Source organism: Carassius carassius, chromosome 48 (assembly GCF_963082965.1).
Source record: "Carassius carassius chromosome 48, fCarCar2.1, whole genome shotgun sequence".
NCBI lineage: Eukaryota > Metazoa > Chordata > Actinopteri > Cypriniformes > Cyprinidae > Carassius > Carassius carassius.
Genome location: NC_081802.1, coordinates 8,208,343 through 8,224,403, shown reverse-complemented (window position 1 = coordinate 8,224,403; position 16,061 = coordinate 8,208,343). Strand labels below are relative to the sequence as shown.

Sequence of the window (16,061 nt, the reverse complement as noted above, 5' to 3'; positions counted from 1 at the left end):
GTTATAGTATGTAAATAAATCTACTTTAACTTACTATAACTTTTAACTTTTTTTTCTTTGGTGGGACTTTTAAAATATGGCTAAAGAGTCACTTTTGTGTTACTTTTGTCTCATTTATAAAGCTTTGAGTCTTTTATTTCAAGTTTCATTGTCTTTTTTTCTGTTTCACATGAATTTGAAACGACCTATGGTGAGTAAATGGTGACAAAATTAACATTTTTAGGTGAGCTATGCTTTAAGAAAGATGTGATCGGAATTTGTAGTTTATTAATTTTTTGCCATATTCCTCCTGTTCACACCCATTTATCATCTTTTCAGGATGCCATTGTGATTCACGAAGTGTACGAGGAGGGGGCGGCGGCACGGGACGGTCGACTCTGGGCCGGAGATCAGATTCTTGAGGTTTGTTTGATGTGTGTGTGTGTGTGTGAGAGAGAGAGAGAGAGAGTGTTGCAAGGTTATAGAGCGGGATGCCTCTGTAATGTCTCCGACAGCTGATCTCCCTTGAGCAAAATGGAAATTTGATGTTGGTTTGAGGCTTACAACTATTATAAATAATAGGAATAGAGAAATTCTGACTCTGAGCATTTACAGTCATTAGATCTAAGCAGTGCTTCTCTGTCTTTGATTTAGATGATAGCTCCATCTTCTGGACATAGAGTAGCGTGAGCATTAGCTGTATTTATTCATATTATGAATTCGTTTTATTTTTTTGATTTTCGCTTTTCTTTTTAATTTTATTTTACTTTTTAGTATTTTGTGTCATTTATTATTATTATCATATTATTCTATTTGTTATTATTTTTTAATAGTAATTCTGTATAGCTTTAATTTTGCATAATGGTATTGTCTGTTAATGTGTATGGAAACTGGATCATCTGGCGCCCCCTGCAGGTGAATGCTGTGGATCTGCGCAGTGTGGCTCATGAAGACGCAATAGCTGCTCTACGGCAAACACCCGCCAAAGTGCGGTTAACAGTTTTGCGTGATGAGGCGCAATACAGGGACGAGGAGAACCTCGACATGTTCCGCATTGAACTTCAGAAGAGAACCGGACGCGGGCTGGGTCTGAGCATTGTTGGGAAGAGGTGAGTTTAAATTTGTCTTCCTTATGAGGAGAAGAGAGCAAAAAAAATACAATAATAATTTAAAAATAAAATGATTGAAAAATGCACAATACAATAATAAGCATTTAAAGAATAATTTTAAAAAGCACAATACAATATAATTTTAAAATAGTATCTTAATAAAATGCACATTAAAGTAAATATTAATAAAATGCAGTTTAGTAATTTAGAAAATAATTGAATGAACTGCACAGTACAATAATAATTAAATGTGCAATATAGTATTTTTAAATAAATAAAACAATGCATAATACTATAATCATTTTAAAATACAATAAAAAAATATTATTTAAAAAATTCACAGTATAATATTTTTAAATAATGTATTTACTCTTACATTTAAATGTATTTAGCAGACACTTTTATTCAAAGCAACTTAAGTTTTAAAAGTGCACAGTACAGTTATCCAAAGGGACTTATCAATAAAATGCACAGAGCAATAATCATTTTGAAATAAAATGATAGAATGAAATGCACCAAACACTCATTTAAAATAAGATCAAATGTACAATACAATAGCAATCGTTAAAAAAAAAAAAATATTATACTAATTTTATACAGTAGTAGTTTTGCTCAATACTATAATAATTTAAATAAAACTATAAAATAAAATTCACAATGTGATGATAATATTTAAAAAACGTGCATTATTGAAGAATAAAAAATAAATAAAAATGAACTACACAATACAATAGTTGTTTTGGTTGTACACAAATATGACGTATGTTTCCTACATTTCCTCTCTCTTCAGAAATGGTAAAGGTGTGTTTATCTCAGATGTGGTGAAGGGCGGAGCAGCAGATCTGGATGGCAGACTGATGCAGGGTGACCAGATCCTGTCTGTGGATGGAGAGGACTTGAGACAGGCCTCACAGGAGACTGTCGCCGCCATTCTCAAGGTGAGCTCCACCTGAATCCTAAAACTCAAGCCCAGTTTACAACATCCCAAAACTGGGATATAAGAGCGGATTTATTTGCAGTGACAGTTGCGGGATGCTGCCACTAGGTGTCGCTGTTTGATTGAGTATTTAGTGGCTTTTGAGGTCTGCGGTATTTATAAACAATTTAGTATTTCTTGTTTAAATGTGTTGTTTTGTCTACAGTCACAGTAATGAATTCAAAAAGATTTTATCAAAAATATTCCACAAAGTTTATTCCTATGAAAAAGAGCGTATAGAGGTGTTACGTAGGACCGCATAATTATTTCAAGTGACAAAAACACTGAATTTCATGTCTTATGGTATCTACTCTAACCGTTATAAATTGAATTTTATGCAAATTAAAAAAGGGCTATTATTGATAGAAATATGTCAGCATGAAGGTTGTAATGACTAATCGAATCTAACCCACCTGTTTCACTTGTTTAGATGTAGTTCAGACACACATTCACTCTAAAACACATTTAACACTTATGGCTTCCTGTTGTATTTTATCATTTAAACAATGCCATCCGATCAGTTTATCGCAGTGTTTGCTAAGCATAGATATCAGCATATCAGCAATTATCATAAGTGTGCTCAAAATTGATATTAAACAATATCCAGCCCAACCCTTCTGTAAGTTTTAAGACGTTAAAATTCAAGTAGCATCCAACACTTTGACAAGGCCCTTTGACATGATTCACATTAGCTTTTCCAGACATTTGCTGTTACAGCATTACCTCCACGATTATTTTTCTCCTAAAATGAATAACAACTTATTGCATTGAGTAATAACATTGTGTTACAAATGTTATTACAAAAAGCTCATATATTTATACGTTATACAGTCGTGGCCAAAAATATCTGCCCCCTTGGTAAATTTGATCAAAGAAGGCTGTGAATATTCATCTGCATTGTTAATGAGAAAAATGTATCCTTTCATTGGATAATAAGAATTTAAAACGGGGGGGGGGGGGGGATACCATTATGAAATAAAGGTTTCTCTCAAATACTCGTTGGACACAATTATTGGCACCCCTAGAAATTCTTATGAGTAAAATATCTCTGATGTATATTCCCATTCATATTCACAATTTTGAGCAGCCATTGCTTCCTGTTTCACAGAAATATAAATAGGGGGGAAAACAAAGCTCAAATTCCCTTAATCATCCATCACAATGAGAAAAACCAAAGAATATATTTATGATGTGCAGCAAAAGATAATTGAGCTTCAAAAATCGGTGAAGTGGCTTTAAGAAAAGTGCTAGAGCAGTGAAAATTACCATTTCCACCATCAGGGCAATAATTAAACATTTCCAACCAACAGAAAATGTTACGAATCTGCCTGAAAGAGGACGTGTGTCTATATCGTCCTAATGTGTGGTGAGAAGGAGAGTTTGAGTGGCTAAAGACTCTCCAAGGACCACAGCTGGAGAACTGCAGAAAATAGTTGAGTCTCGGGGTCAGAAAACCTTTAAAAAAATTGTCAAACAGAACCTACATCACCACATGTTGTTTGGGAGGGTTACAAGAAAAATTCTCCTCACTCATCCAAAAACAAACTAAAGCATATTCAGTTATCAGCCAAGACTGGAACTTTAAATGGGACTGGCTTCTATGATCAGATGAAACTACAAAATGAGATTTTTAGCAGCAAACAATCAAGATGGGTTTGGTGAACACAGAGAAAAAATGTACCCCATGTGTACAATGAAATATACTGCTGTATTTTTGATGTTGTGGGCCTATATTTCTGCTGGAGGTCCTGGACATCTTGTTTAGATACATGGCATCTTGGATTCTATCAAATACCAACAGATAAAAAAATCACTAAGTGACTGACTCTGTTAGAAATCTTATAATGGGCCATGTTTGGATCATCCAACTGTACAATAATCCAAACACATACCTCAAAAACAACACAGAAATGGGTCAGTGAGCTCAAAACCAAGCTTCTGCTATAGCCATTCCAGTCCTCTGACCTGAACCCTACGGAAAATGAGAGAAGTGAACTGAAGAGGGGAAGCTGGGAATCTAAAGGGTTTGGAGTGATTCTGGATGAAGGAATGGTTTCTGATCTCTTGTCAGGTGTTCTCTAACCTCATCAGGCATTATACAAGAAAATCTAGACCTGTTAAACTGGCAAATGGAGGTTTCAAAAAGTATTGAATAAAAGGGTGCCATTAATTGTGGCCAATGTGTTTTAGAGGAAAACATTTATTTCATAATGATATTTCGCCCCCATTTTAAATTCTTATTATCCAATGAAAGGATACATTTTTGTGAATTTTTTAAATAAAAAATCTAAAGGATTAACAATACAGATGACTTTTCACAGCCTTCTTTAATCATATTTACCAAGGGTGCCGATATTTTTGGCCACGACTAAAATTGCAAAAGAAGTCAGTTTTGTCATGTTGTTAGGATGTTTTTGTTTTGTGTTTTTAGTTTACACGTGATAACATATGTATATATGTGTGTTTATATATGTATATAAATGTAATATACTATTATATATTATACATATTACAATACACATTATATAGTGCAAATGAATTGAAAATTGTCAATTCATGGCGCTCTCTGCAGCTTTTTGGGGGTCATGTGAAAGGTCTTGATGATGTTCTGAACAGGGCAAAAATAAGCTTCAGTATTGTGCCAGTTGGTGGAATTGTGGGAAATGTTGGATTGAATGAGGTTGCATTGAGTCCGTGTTGTTTGGCTGTACCCTCCCTGTGGAGTTCAGCTCAATGGGGTTGGCTCTCTGGACGAGAGCGAGGATGTGTTATGGCATCAGGTCTTTGCATGTGTGTAAAGCTTCTCGAAAGTATGTGAAAGTTTATTTAAGAGGAAGTGAGTAAGAAGACACAGTCCACAGTGCCAAACCTGTGTGTGCGTCAACGTGTGCTGTGATCCTGCAGTGCGCCAGGGGCAAGGTGCTGTTGGAGCTGGGCCGACTGAAGGCTGCCTCCTGGATCTCTTTCAGACGCACCTCCCAGGGAAGTCAGGTGTGTAGCCTGTGCCCCGCACCTCATTGGGCTTCCCTGCCACGTCTTTAAAACTCGATGTCCAGCATGCTGAGCTCTAACCCAATCAATAGTGCATGTTAGGGGACGGGCAAACCAGCGGCGTACTGCTGTGGGCATCTGTGTGTGCTACTCATCCATATTGCAAGAGAAAGCAAAGGGAGTGTGTGTTTACATGTCCGTATGTACTCATTTGTCACTAACTGAGATGTATGCATGTGTGATGGCATGAGTATGTTGTATATATGTGTAGGATAGCACCTTCAGCTAACTCTTTCTACTTTAGATGAGCCACTTGAGCACCAACAGCAGCACCCCAACCCCCACGCCCCCTGCTGTGGCACCGCCCCCTTCTCAAACCCTCAACAATAACAGCCAAAACATCACTGAGCCCAACAGCAAAAGCACAGGTACTTCTCGCACCACATCAGCACTTAAGTAGCAGGAGACGGCCATAAAACAGCTGTTAATCAGACTTAAAACAACACATTTCTTATCTGTCGACAGCTAGCAGCAATGTTTAGAAAGCGCAAACAGTGTGCTTATGATTGTAGTTTTAAATGTAAATTGTTTATTTAAGTTTGAATAAAGTTGCGGTCACATTTGCTGTTGTTCGTCAAATTTTCTTGCCCGAAATCTAGACGTTTCATTAGGAATTCACACTATTGGGAATTCCGTGTTCAGGGTGAAAGATTTCCCCAAGCAGAATTGGCGAAACGCAAATTTGCCATGTTGACCATCAGCAATCTTGTTAGCTGTCCTTGAAGGGATACTCCACCCCAAAATAAAAATGTTGTTATTGATCACTTACCCTCATGTAGTTCCAAACCCATAAAAGCTTAGTTCAACTTCAGAACACTTTTTTTTTTAATATTTTGGATGAAAACCAGGAGGCTTGTGACTGTCCATAAGACTGCCAAGTAACAGTCACAAGCCTCCCGGTTTTCATCCAAAATGTCTTAAATTAGGTTCTGAAAACGAACAAAGCTTTTACGGGTTTGGAACAACATGGGGTAAGTGATTAATGACAAAATTGTCATTTTGAGGTGGAGTATCCATTTAATACATCACAAAGGACAATGAACCTTTTTTTGTCCAAGAAATTTAGCAAAAGTATTGCTATTGTGACCACAAGTCGACTTTTAGCAACCACTTTTATTCCCATCGAGCAAGTGATATCTCAAAGATCGCTTGTTTAAACCAGTGGTGTACAAATGCCCAATATATTGCACATAAGTATGTAATACAACTACCAATTGCTGGAACTGGTACAAGTCGGCAAAGCAAGCATTACTGATGCTGATAAACCCAAAATGACCAAGAGTACTAGTGATCTGGCCGATATATAGTTACACATTCAACTCGTTAAACACAGCTGTGTATGCCACTTTTTACAATCACTTGATTTGTTTTCCTAAATTCTGCCAACTTTAGGTTATATTTCTAATGTTAAATCCATGCGGATTCAGATTCAGGCATACTAAAATATTCCTATATATTTGAATCATTTTCTGGTTTCAATCTACAGTGGACCATCCCTCAGCTACCACAGTTGTGTTCCTCAGTAAAACATTCAGGAACTTATTAGAATATCTAATAAACAAAATTGAATTTAAACATTTGAAACTCTTAAAGGGTTGTAATTGGAACATTGGTGTCTGACTTTTTATCCCTCCAGGGACAGAGCCAGGCGTTCGCACAGTGGAGATCATACGGGTAAGACCATTTGCCTCCGAACACCTCAGTGGTTTGACGATCATGCTGAGTAGTTACAGTTTTATTGCACCCTTGTCTCACTCTTTTAGGGTCCCACCGATGCTTTGGGTGTGAGTATAGCGGGTGGTAAAGGCAGTCCGCTGGGCGACATCCCCATTTTCATCGCCATGATCCAGGCCAACGGTGTGGCTGCCAGGACACATCGCCTCAAAGTACAGCAGTTCCTTTCTTTTGATAATTTCCTCTTCCGTCCTGTGTAAATCAGTCAGAGAGTTATTGATTAAGCATCATACAGTGGTTTGGGTGTGAAGGGCAGTGCTGGGGATTGGGTTGGTATCAGTTTGAATGAATTTCAAGCAATTTTTCCTTTTAATGTACCTCTCTTAGGTAGGTGACAGGATTGTGAGCATCAACTCTCAGTCTCTGGATGGCTTGACTCATGGGGATGTCGTAAATATGCTGAAGAATGCGTATGGCACCATCGTCCTCCAGGTACATGTTTAACTCAATAACGCTCTTTGTTCATTAAATTCCCTTGTATTCAGATCTTTACTATTTGCAGCAGCATAGTTCATGATGTAGCAACCAATTTCTGGATAAAGGCTTTTTAACACCAAGGACGGTAACTGTAATGATAAATATTTCTAATATAAACTATATCAATAGCAGTTCAAAGAAACAATATTGTTGTAATCATTTAAGTTACCATTAAAGTTATCTTTATAGTTATCGTTCTTGATGTTAAACGTGCCTTAACCTTTGGGCCAAAACATACTTTCGCAAGTACACAAATAAAAACATGGCTGTTCTGACAAAAGCATGGTCCGTTGTTTGTACATAAAGTGCATTCTTGCATTATTATTGTGTAACTTATTTTAATTAACTTGCTCTGCAAGATTTTCTTCAAATTATTGCTCTGACGTGACAGCAGTTGTCCTCATACAGAAAGCTTACTGTAGCTACAATGCCCCCTTGTGTTATGTTTTAAATTCTTTGCAAAATAGTAATTTGTGAAAGCTAGCTTTATAAGCTAGAACTGTTTGCGTTTACGTGCTAGCATAGAGTACTTTGCTTATTCTTCTTCTGCTAAACACTTTTGGATAAACTAGTTTAACGAAGTGGCAAGGCTGCGAAGAAAGCAACCTACAATTCAAATTAGCTACAGCGTTCTCCCTCACTGGCTAGCTATTGAGGAAACTCACTTTAGGTAATGTGATTTGAAGAAATTGTACTTGTTAACAGGATCACACCAAACAGTCCGTAGGATGAACTTGAAATTTAAAGAAGCTGCTGGCGCTGAACAGACCCTCCGACTCGTCTGGTGTGGTGCACGAAACCCCCCACGGTTACTCCGAAAGTTTTTTTTTTTTTTAGGAGTCGTTTGGTGGGTTTCTTCTTAATCCCAAGAAATTTCACGTAACCCACTGCTAGTTTGATATTGCACCCTAAGTTTGAATGTGGAGTTTTTATGTGTTAGCATTTGTTGGTAGATATCAGAAACGAAGGTTAACATATTAAGTATACTATGGTATATGGTATTTTTTGTAAGTGGTGTTTTTGCATGTAGCTGCGGTTTCAATGATGTGTGTATACACGCTTGTATTGTGTGCTGTTATTGCTATGCAGAGCCGGCATGTGTGTATATGTTCTGTACGGTTATCAGTGTGTGTTAGCGGAGACGGTGTATCGAAAGACAGTGTGCTGTGTATATGTGTGAGTGCGTGTTTGTTTGGACTCATGGTGGTGTGTGTGTGAGTGGTTGGTGCTGTGTCACTGGGCTGTTATCAGCTGTGTGCAGCTGTGCGGCAGTTGCACACGGGTTGCCAGATAATCCCAGTCCTTTATGCAAATGTGCCGTTATCTACGTGGTTCCAGGAGGAATGCACAGGGCTTTTAAACAGGGGAGCCCAGCCTGCAAAGCCCTGATTACAGCAGCTCAGAGAGCAATTATTGTTTAGCTCTCTCTCTCTCTCTCTCGCTTATTCATTCCCTCTTCACTCGTTCAAGAGAGAGCTTACTTTCTTTCTCTCTCTCTCTCTCTCTCTCTCTCTCTCACACTTTCTGGCTGCTATATGTCTAATTGTACATATGGAATGCCATATGCTCTTACTCATGTCACAGAAATCAGATAATTTGATATTGTTTTGTCATTCTGCCTGTGATAATGTGCATTTTTTTTTGAGAAGTTTAGTTGTTCTATTCACTATTGTTCTTTTTTCGTTTTGTTTTTAATTACTAGAAACAGTTACTCTTCTTTTTAGTTTTTAATTTTTATTGGTCTGTTTTTCCTTTGTTACTACTTTCTTTTTTCTCATTTTTTTTAACTCTTTTCTTTTTATCATTGTCTGTATTTCTACTTGTTTATTTTCTTTTTTTCAGCCTCTTTCTTTCTTTTTATCAGTGTTCCTCTATTTATATTATTTTTCTCACTTTCTTTTTTCACCCTTTTTTCTCTTTTATCAGTCTCTTTCTTTCTGTCTTTCAGTAGGTGTAGGCAAAGATAGTGAGTGTTATGACTTGGAAGTGTTTCACTGTTGTTGTTGACTCATTCATTAATTAGCTATTGTTTATTGTGTATTCCACTTTTAATTGCCTTGCTGTTAATTAAATATGCAAATTAATATGACACTGCCCTCATAGCCAGCCCAGAGTTTAGTGGAAGAGGAAAGTTTAAATGAAACATGACAGACAAAGGCATTTTTGATTCTGGTGAGGTTTGATGAACAGCGGCTGAGCGGTTGGTCGCCAATAGTCACCAAGAAGAACATTAAAGGTTTGTTAGGATGCATTTCAATGCCAAACACACGCACACAACACAGCAGTTTACTGTTATCTACAGGTATACAGTCCTTTTTTTTTACAACATGCGTCTAAATGGGAAAATAACACTCTTTCAAGACTGAGTTGTTTATTTCCTTTAAATGTTTGACGGTGTCCGTCTGTGATTGACAGGTGGTTGCTGACACCAACATCAGTGCTATAGCCAATCAGGTGGAGAGTCTGTCCAGTAGCTCCGCCCCAAGCACCAATCCAGAGGTCCGGCCAGTGGAACCAGAGTGAGTGACATCACTGTGGCAACAAGACTGTTTGAGTGTCCTGTTTGACCTTAAACATTCCGTTACAGTATTCTCAGGAGATCATATGTGATTTTGTTCTGTGTGTGTGTGTGTGTGTGTCTGTGTGTGTGTGTGTGATTGACAGGACACCCAAGCCAAAGACCATCACTCTGGAGAAGGGCTCAGACGGACTGGGCTTCAGCATCGTGGGTGGCTTTGGGAGTCCACATGGAGATCTTCCTATCTACGTCAAAACCGTGTTCAGCAAGGTAATTCCTGTAGGATCACATTTGCAGATTCAATTAAACTAAACACACTTGGGCTGCATTTACACTGGCACAACAAAATCCGATTTTTGCTCATATTTGACACCAATCAGAATTTGTTGCACACGTGTAAACAAAAAAAAATGCACACAAGATTGGGGTTTTACGGACTATAAACTGAGCCACTTCCAAATGTGGTTTTAAATCAGATACATATCTGATATCTGGACAAACACAACACACATATATGAAGGCTGTTTTAAAATATTACATAAAATAACAGTAAATAGCACAAGATTAACACTGATATGTAGTAACTCTTTAAGCTATATAAATTAATGTAACTTTTTTTATAACAGGCTGTTAAAATCAAAACATTTCAGCAACTTATTTATTATTGCTTTAATGTTCAGAACCCTGAATATAACACCTGTATAATATGAAAAGGTGGGTGTGTAAAACAGAAATATATATTTCTAGCATGTTGCTGTGCGCAGACTGTATGGCTCTGTTCATGCCCTGGCCCCCAGGTGGCAGCATAGAGCTCTGTTTCACAGAAACATAACCAGCAATAAGACTCTTGTCAAGCACTTCATATTCAGCTAGAAACAACACATGATTTGTATTTATGTGATATGTTTCTTCTGATGACTCTTCCAGCCCCACTGGCAGTCCAAGAATGTCCTTCACGGACATATTGTTCAAAGAAAACATATTTGAAAATATAAAATGAATATATCATTTAAATATATAATCACATTTATATGTAATAATTCTGAATATTTCATATAATGTATATAATAGAAATACTATTTAAGGATATTTCTCAAAATTGTTAGATTTAGTCATCTGCATTATTGTCAATTGGTCACTTTTAATTCTGTGAATTAATAAATATTGTTGTCCTCTCCTTACCTACAGGGGGCAGCGGCGGTGGACGGGCGTCTGAAACGCGGTGACCAGCTGCTGTTGGTCAATGGAGAGAGTCTGGAGGGCGTCACACACGATCAGGCCGTAGCCATACTGAAGAAGCAGCGGGGAAGCGTCACGCTGTCCGTCCTCTCCTAACAAACACACTAAAGTCTACATCCACTGCAAAACACACACACACTGCATTCACACGTCCATTATTTGGCCACCTTACTTCCTGATATGGAGATGGTTTGCACTCGATCGTTTAAACTCCGCCCTGTTACTGTTTGTCCACCCTAATCTGCAAATCAATCCGAAAAATACTCATAAAGGGAAATTACTGTATCGTCTTTGTCTTAGTCACAGACGTGTAGCCTCTCCACTGGTGACGGTGAGCAGGTGAATTATGGGGCAATATTAGAGAAGCTTATTTAGATGAAATGAGTGCTGGTAACTCAAGACCAGGAGGAAAAATTAAAGTACAACACACACTAACACACGCAATTTGTTTGTAATGATCTTTTCAGTCCACATACAATAACTTCTAATGTTAGTGTCTTGATCTTTTGATTTAAAACAATATGTTCATGACCTACTGACAAACCATATTTACAAGAAATCTGATGAATTGTATGTAGTAGATGAATTCATGGATGAGCGTTAATAAGGGATGACAGATGTGCCTTGGGCAGATCAGATCGTGATGGGATGTTTTGTTTAGCTAGTATTAGATATAGGATCATTTCAGTCAGGTTCTTTACATTGCAGGCTAGCTTTGTGAATATTTCAAGAAATAGTTCATCAAAAGATGAAAAAAAAAATACCACTGATGTTGCTCCGAACCTGTATTACTTTTTTTTTTTTTTTTCTGTGGAGCTTAAAATGAGATATTTTGTGAAATGTTCACGCTGCTCTCTTCCATACAATGAAAGTGGATGGGGACTGGAGTTTTTTTGATTCAGAAATGCCAACAATAACCATAAAATATCACCAAATTGTTCATATGACAAGCTTGAAGTGACGGATGCATTGAAATTGAAGTCGATTTTCACTTGCAGTCTTCCCTGGGAGTAAAATTTCAGACAATTCTTCACACAAAGGTATTAATGTTAATCATTTGTCATGACAAATTTTATGTGGAACATAGTAGTGGATGTTTTGCTGAATATTCACACTACTCTTTTCCATAAAATAAAAATGACCGATATTTTAGAAATTTAGAAATGACATCATAACAATAAAACAATATATGAATTGTGAGCGATAGTTTTGCATGAGGAATGATTTTCACTTAAACTCTTCCCTGAAATAAACATTTCAGACAAATTATCATACAAAGCTTAGTAAGTCGTTCTCACTTAAAATCTATCCGAAATTCAAATTTCGTAAAATTCTTTACACAGAGCAATTATTTTCCTTCAGGAGTCTTATTCACTTTCTTTGTATGCAAAAGAGCAGCCTTAAAATTCTGTTCTTAGCTAAATATCTCCTTTTAGATTCCAAAATAAGTCATATAATTACATTATGATGTAATTACATAAATGATGACAATTTTAATTTTGGGGAGAACTATTCCACTCTATTATGTTTCTATGGTGTATTGGGATTCACAGAAATGCATACGTTTTTGTTTTTTTTTACATTTGTTTTTAATTACATTTGTAATTAATTTGCACACGTCTATCATTTCATTGTGAATATGTAATTTATTTCCTTTTTAGGGTGTTTTTGCATCGCTTTTGTCTTTTAGAAAAGGTCTCACACATCTTGTTTGAGACTGTGTGTGTCTGTGTGTCACAATATGAGGATATCCTGTGTCAGCCTCTCTCCTAGAGGAAGTGTAGCAGGCTCTTCAGAGACTAGCAGGGCTCTCCAGGCTGTAGACAGCGCGTGGAAGCCTTGTCCAGTCTGTCTCTTCCACTAAGCACATCCTCATATGATGCCTCTTATATTTTTGTGCCACGTGGACGGTGTGTTGTGAGCTGTCCAGCACTATGTCCCTTTAAAAAGATTTCCTGTATCTCCTATGCCTGTCTTCCCCTTTCTCCTTAAAAGAATAATAAAATGCAACGCTCCAATCTGCTACCATCAGCTAGATCTTTACATTTGGGCTGTGAACTACAAAAAATGGCTTGAATCATGTTGAAACTTCAACTCGCCCTCAGATGGCTCGAGTAGTAACACCTTTTCATCAGCCATTTTTCTGTCGGTGTAATGTTTTTAAAGTCAAAAGAAACCATTTAGTTAAATTCATACACAAGATACAGATCTAAGCCTGAAATAAAGCTGATTTCTTAACATTTGCAAAACAAACAAGTGGTCATTATGGTCTTTGACTTTATTTTGGACAAGTAGAATTTATCTAATGTGACAAAAAATAAAGTTATTTTCATTTTAAGTGTCTTTGACTTCAAAATGTTTTATTTTAAGCTTTATTTTAATGCACAAGAAACATTCACAAGACCTATTTCTGCACTTTTTACATGCACTTCCATTTAAATACTTAGTGACAGTAAGATATTTTTAAACAAAATAATTTTGTTCAGCAAGGATGCATTACATTTAATCGAACATTTGTTTAATCAATGTCACAAGAGTCCTATTTCAAATAAACGCTGTTCTTTTTAACTTTATTCATCAGAAATATTTCCACAAAAAATAGACAGTGAGTAATGGCTGCTGATATTTAGCTTTGAATCACGGGAAGAAAAGAAAATGCATTTAAAATATATATTAAAATAGAGAACCGCTACTTTTAAGTTATAATAATATTTCACAATATTACTGTTTTCATTATATTTGATCAGATAAATGCATAAAAGACCCCAAAACATTACAAATCCTATGATCAAAGACTTTTGAATGGTAGAGGATTTTATTTTAGGAATATTATTATTAATTATTATTTAAAGAGGTTTGCAAAACAAAGATCAGTGAGATACTAAATGCATGATACTGCAGTAACATGCTCAATAAATGTTCTTTAGAATTAGTACTAGTACTACAGTTAATGTTAATTACACAAACCTGCAAAAAAAATCACTGCTGACCTTTACAAGATGAGCTGTGTCAGCTATTAAAATGATAACTTATTTCCAACAATAAGTAAGGTTAACATGGTGTGCTGACTGGGCTGATTATGGACGTTTGAGATTACATCTTGGTCACTTTTTCATCTGTTTGGTGAACGATCACGTTCTCATATGCTTTAGGGTCTTCGCTGCTCCTGAAAAACAATTGTCACAATTCCAGAGATGAATACATACCTTTTAAAGAGAATATTCACTCTTTCCAATTCATTTTAATCATTGCCATTTAAATTTGAACCTTTTATTCTAAGAATCGTTTCAAGAACATCATTTTAAATTCAGCAAAAAGCATCAGATGAGGCATTTTATTTTAACTGAACATGATTTCAGGCCATGTCAATGTTTCTCATGCAGTGTCAGTAATAATGGTGTATCTTTTTATAGCCTTGGACCACTTTAAGCTTTATAACAGCTGTATTATTGAGGTATTATTACCTGACTGCATCAAGACTGGTTTCACGGGTTGATCCATTAGTCATGGCGTATTCAGTGGGCACTGCTTCTGGTTCGCTTTAGTCAACAAAGACGGATTCATGTTTTTTTACAGACCAAATTTCAGAAACTAGCTGCTAATTAAAATAAGTGTATTACATGAACTATAAAGACAGATAAACATGATTTGTGAGACTTAACCTTCATTTAGACATGTCTATTACTGATGAGAAAATTAATGAATGTGCGTTAGCCTACCATTGGTTTAGTTCTAAACCATTTTGTGAAAGAAGTGAAGTCATACTGGTTTGGAACGACAAAAGATGGTGAGAATTCCAAGTGTTAACATTTACATTTTTAGTTGAATTTAGTCTCTTCCATGTTAAAATTGCCACTGGTTTTAGTGTGGTGTTGAAATTGAAGCATACAATTACCTTGGAGTTTTACACCAGGCTTTGTTTACAAGGAAGGCGATGAAGACGAGAAAGAGGAAAACCGCGACGGCGATAATTCCCGTCAGCCAGTTTGGCAGAGCTTGCTCAGCTTTCTCTGGAATTTCTCGTGCCATAAATACAAAAACTAGTTAAAACATCTAAAACTATTGCATTCGAACGCTGGATCTCACTATGATATGCTTAGCGGTGCTATTTTCCACATTTTCTAGATTTCCCTCCACAAACAAAACATCTGTGAAGGCTTTACCTGTTTGAGCCGCAACTAGCCCCAGAGTGAGGACGAGCCAGTGAAGAACAGTGAATGATTTCCCCATTTTTATTCCTCTCCAGGTGCGCAATAATTAGTTTTAAATGTGCACTATAAACTGCTCAAATAAAACCTGTATCCTGTCTCTTACCAGGAAGCAGGTATCTGGATTTCCATGGAAGAAAAAGACAACAACACCCAGTGGTCTGTACAAGTGGAGTCAATCATTTACCCGCCGCATGATATTCAGCTATCGCAAAGGAAATAAGGAATTTATAAGGAATTTGTCTGGTTAGTATTGCATGGTTTAAAATTTAAAATAGATCACTGAAGGGCTGTTTGACACATTAAACCCACCAGTAACACTTGCTGCTGTGGAAGTTACAATTTAGCTAGAGCAAAACAAGCGAACGGTCTATAATTGACCCCGATTCGTGTTTGAGTTCAAGTTCAAACAAACCCGTCATTCATCAACTTGAAGTTGTAGGTAAGTAAAGCGACTCTTTAAAGGGATAGGCTAGTTCACGCAAAAATTAACATTTGGTGAACATTGACTCACCCTCAGCACATCCAAGATGTAGATACTTCATTGGAACAGATTTGGAAATATTTAGCTTTGCACCACTTGTTCACCAGTGGATCCTCAGTGAATGGGTGCCGTCAGAATCAGAGTCCAAACAGCTGATAAAAACATCAAATAATCCACATGTAATGCACTCCAGTCCATCCATTAATAGTGAAGTAAAAAGTTGCGTATAGGTATAACTCCATCATTGCATCAATTTCTTTCCATAAACACAACTTATGGCCCAAAT

At 36.7% G+C, this 16,061-nt stretch overlaps 2 protein-coding genes across 14 annotated transcripts in view; one reads left to right on the top strand and one right to left on the bottom strand.

Annotated features, from left to right (window-relative positions):
• Positions 1 to 13,421, top strand: part of patj (PATJ crumbs cell polarity complex component) — a 106,633-nt gene extending 93,212 nt beyond the window's left edge. For 12 of the 13 annotated variants that reach the window (XM_059544011.1, XM_059544012.1, XM_059544022.1 and 9 more), the window contains 11 exons: positions 319 to 402; positions 895 to 1,088; positions 1,879 to 2,026; positions 4,969 to 5,055; positions 5,360 to 5,483; positions 6,752 to 6,789; positions 6,879 to 7,001; positions 7,177 to 7,281; positions 9,742 to 9,845; positions 9,991 to 10,114; positions 11,033 to 13,421. In XM_059544011.1, coding sequence (XP_059399994.1) covers positions 319 to 402; positions 895 to 1,088; positions 1,879 to 2,026; positions 4,969 to 5,055; positions 5,360 to 5,483; positions 6,752 to 6,789; positions 6,879 to 7,001; positions 7,177 to 7,281; positions 9,742 to 9,845; positions 9,991 to 10,114; positions 11,033 to 11,179 — 1,278 coding nt within the window. In that variant the 3' untranslated portion in view covers positions 11,180 to 13,421. The remainder of the gene's footprint in view (positions 1 to 318; positions 403 to 894; positions 1,089 to 1,878; positions 2,027 to 4,968; positions 5,056 to 5,359; positions 5,484 to 6,751; positions 6,790 to 6,878; positions 7,002 to 7,176; positions 7,282 to 9,741; positions 9,846 to 9,990; positions 10,115 to 11,032) is intronic. The other variant, XM_059544021.1, reaches the window with a different exon arrangement.
• A 455-nt stretch (positions 13,422 to 13,876) lies between these two features.
• Positions 13,877 to 15,504, bottom strand: LOC132131881 (PDZK1-interacting protein 1-like). The gene is made up of 4 exons (XM_059544026.1): positions 15,247 to 15,504; positions 14,979 to 15,102; positions 14,548 to 14,622; positions 13,877 to 14,249 (listed from the first exon to the last, which is right to left on the bottom strand). Exons 1-4 carry the CDS (start codon positions 15,311 to 15,313, stop codon positions 14,177 to 14,179), a joined length of 339 nt encoding a protein of 112 aa, XP_059400009.1. The 5' UTR covers positions 15,314 to 15,504; the 3' UTR covers positions 13,877 to 14,176.
• Positions 15,505 to 16,061: the final 557 nt, after the last annotated feature.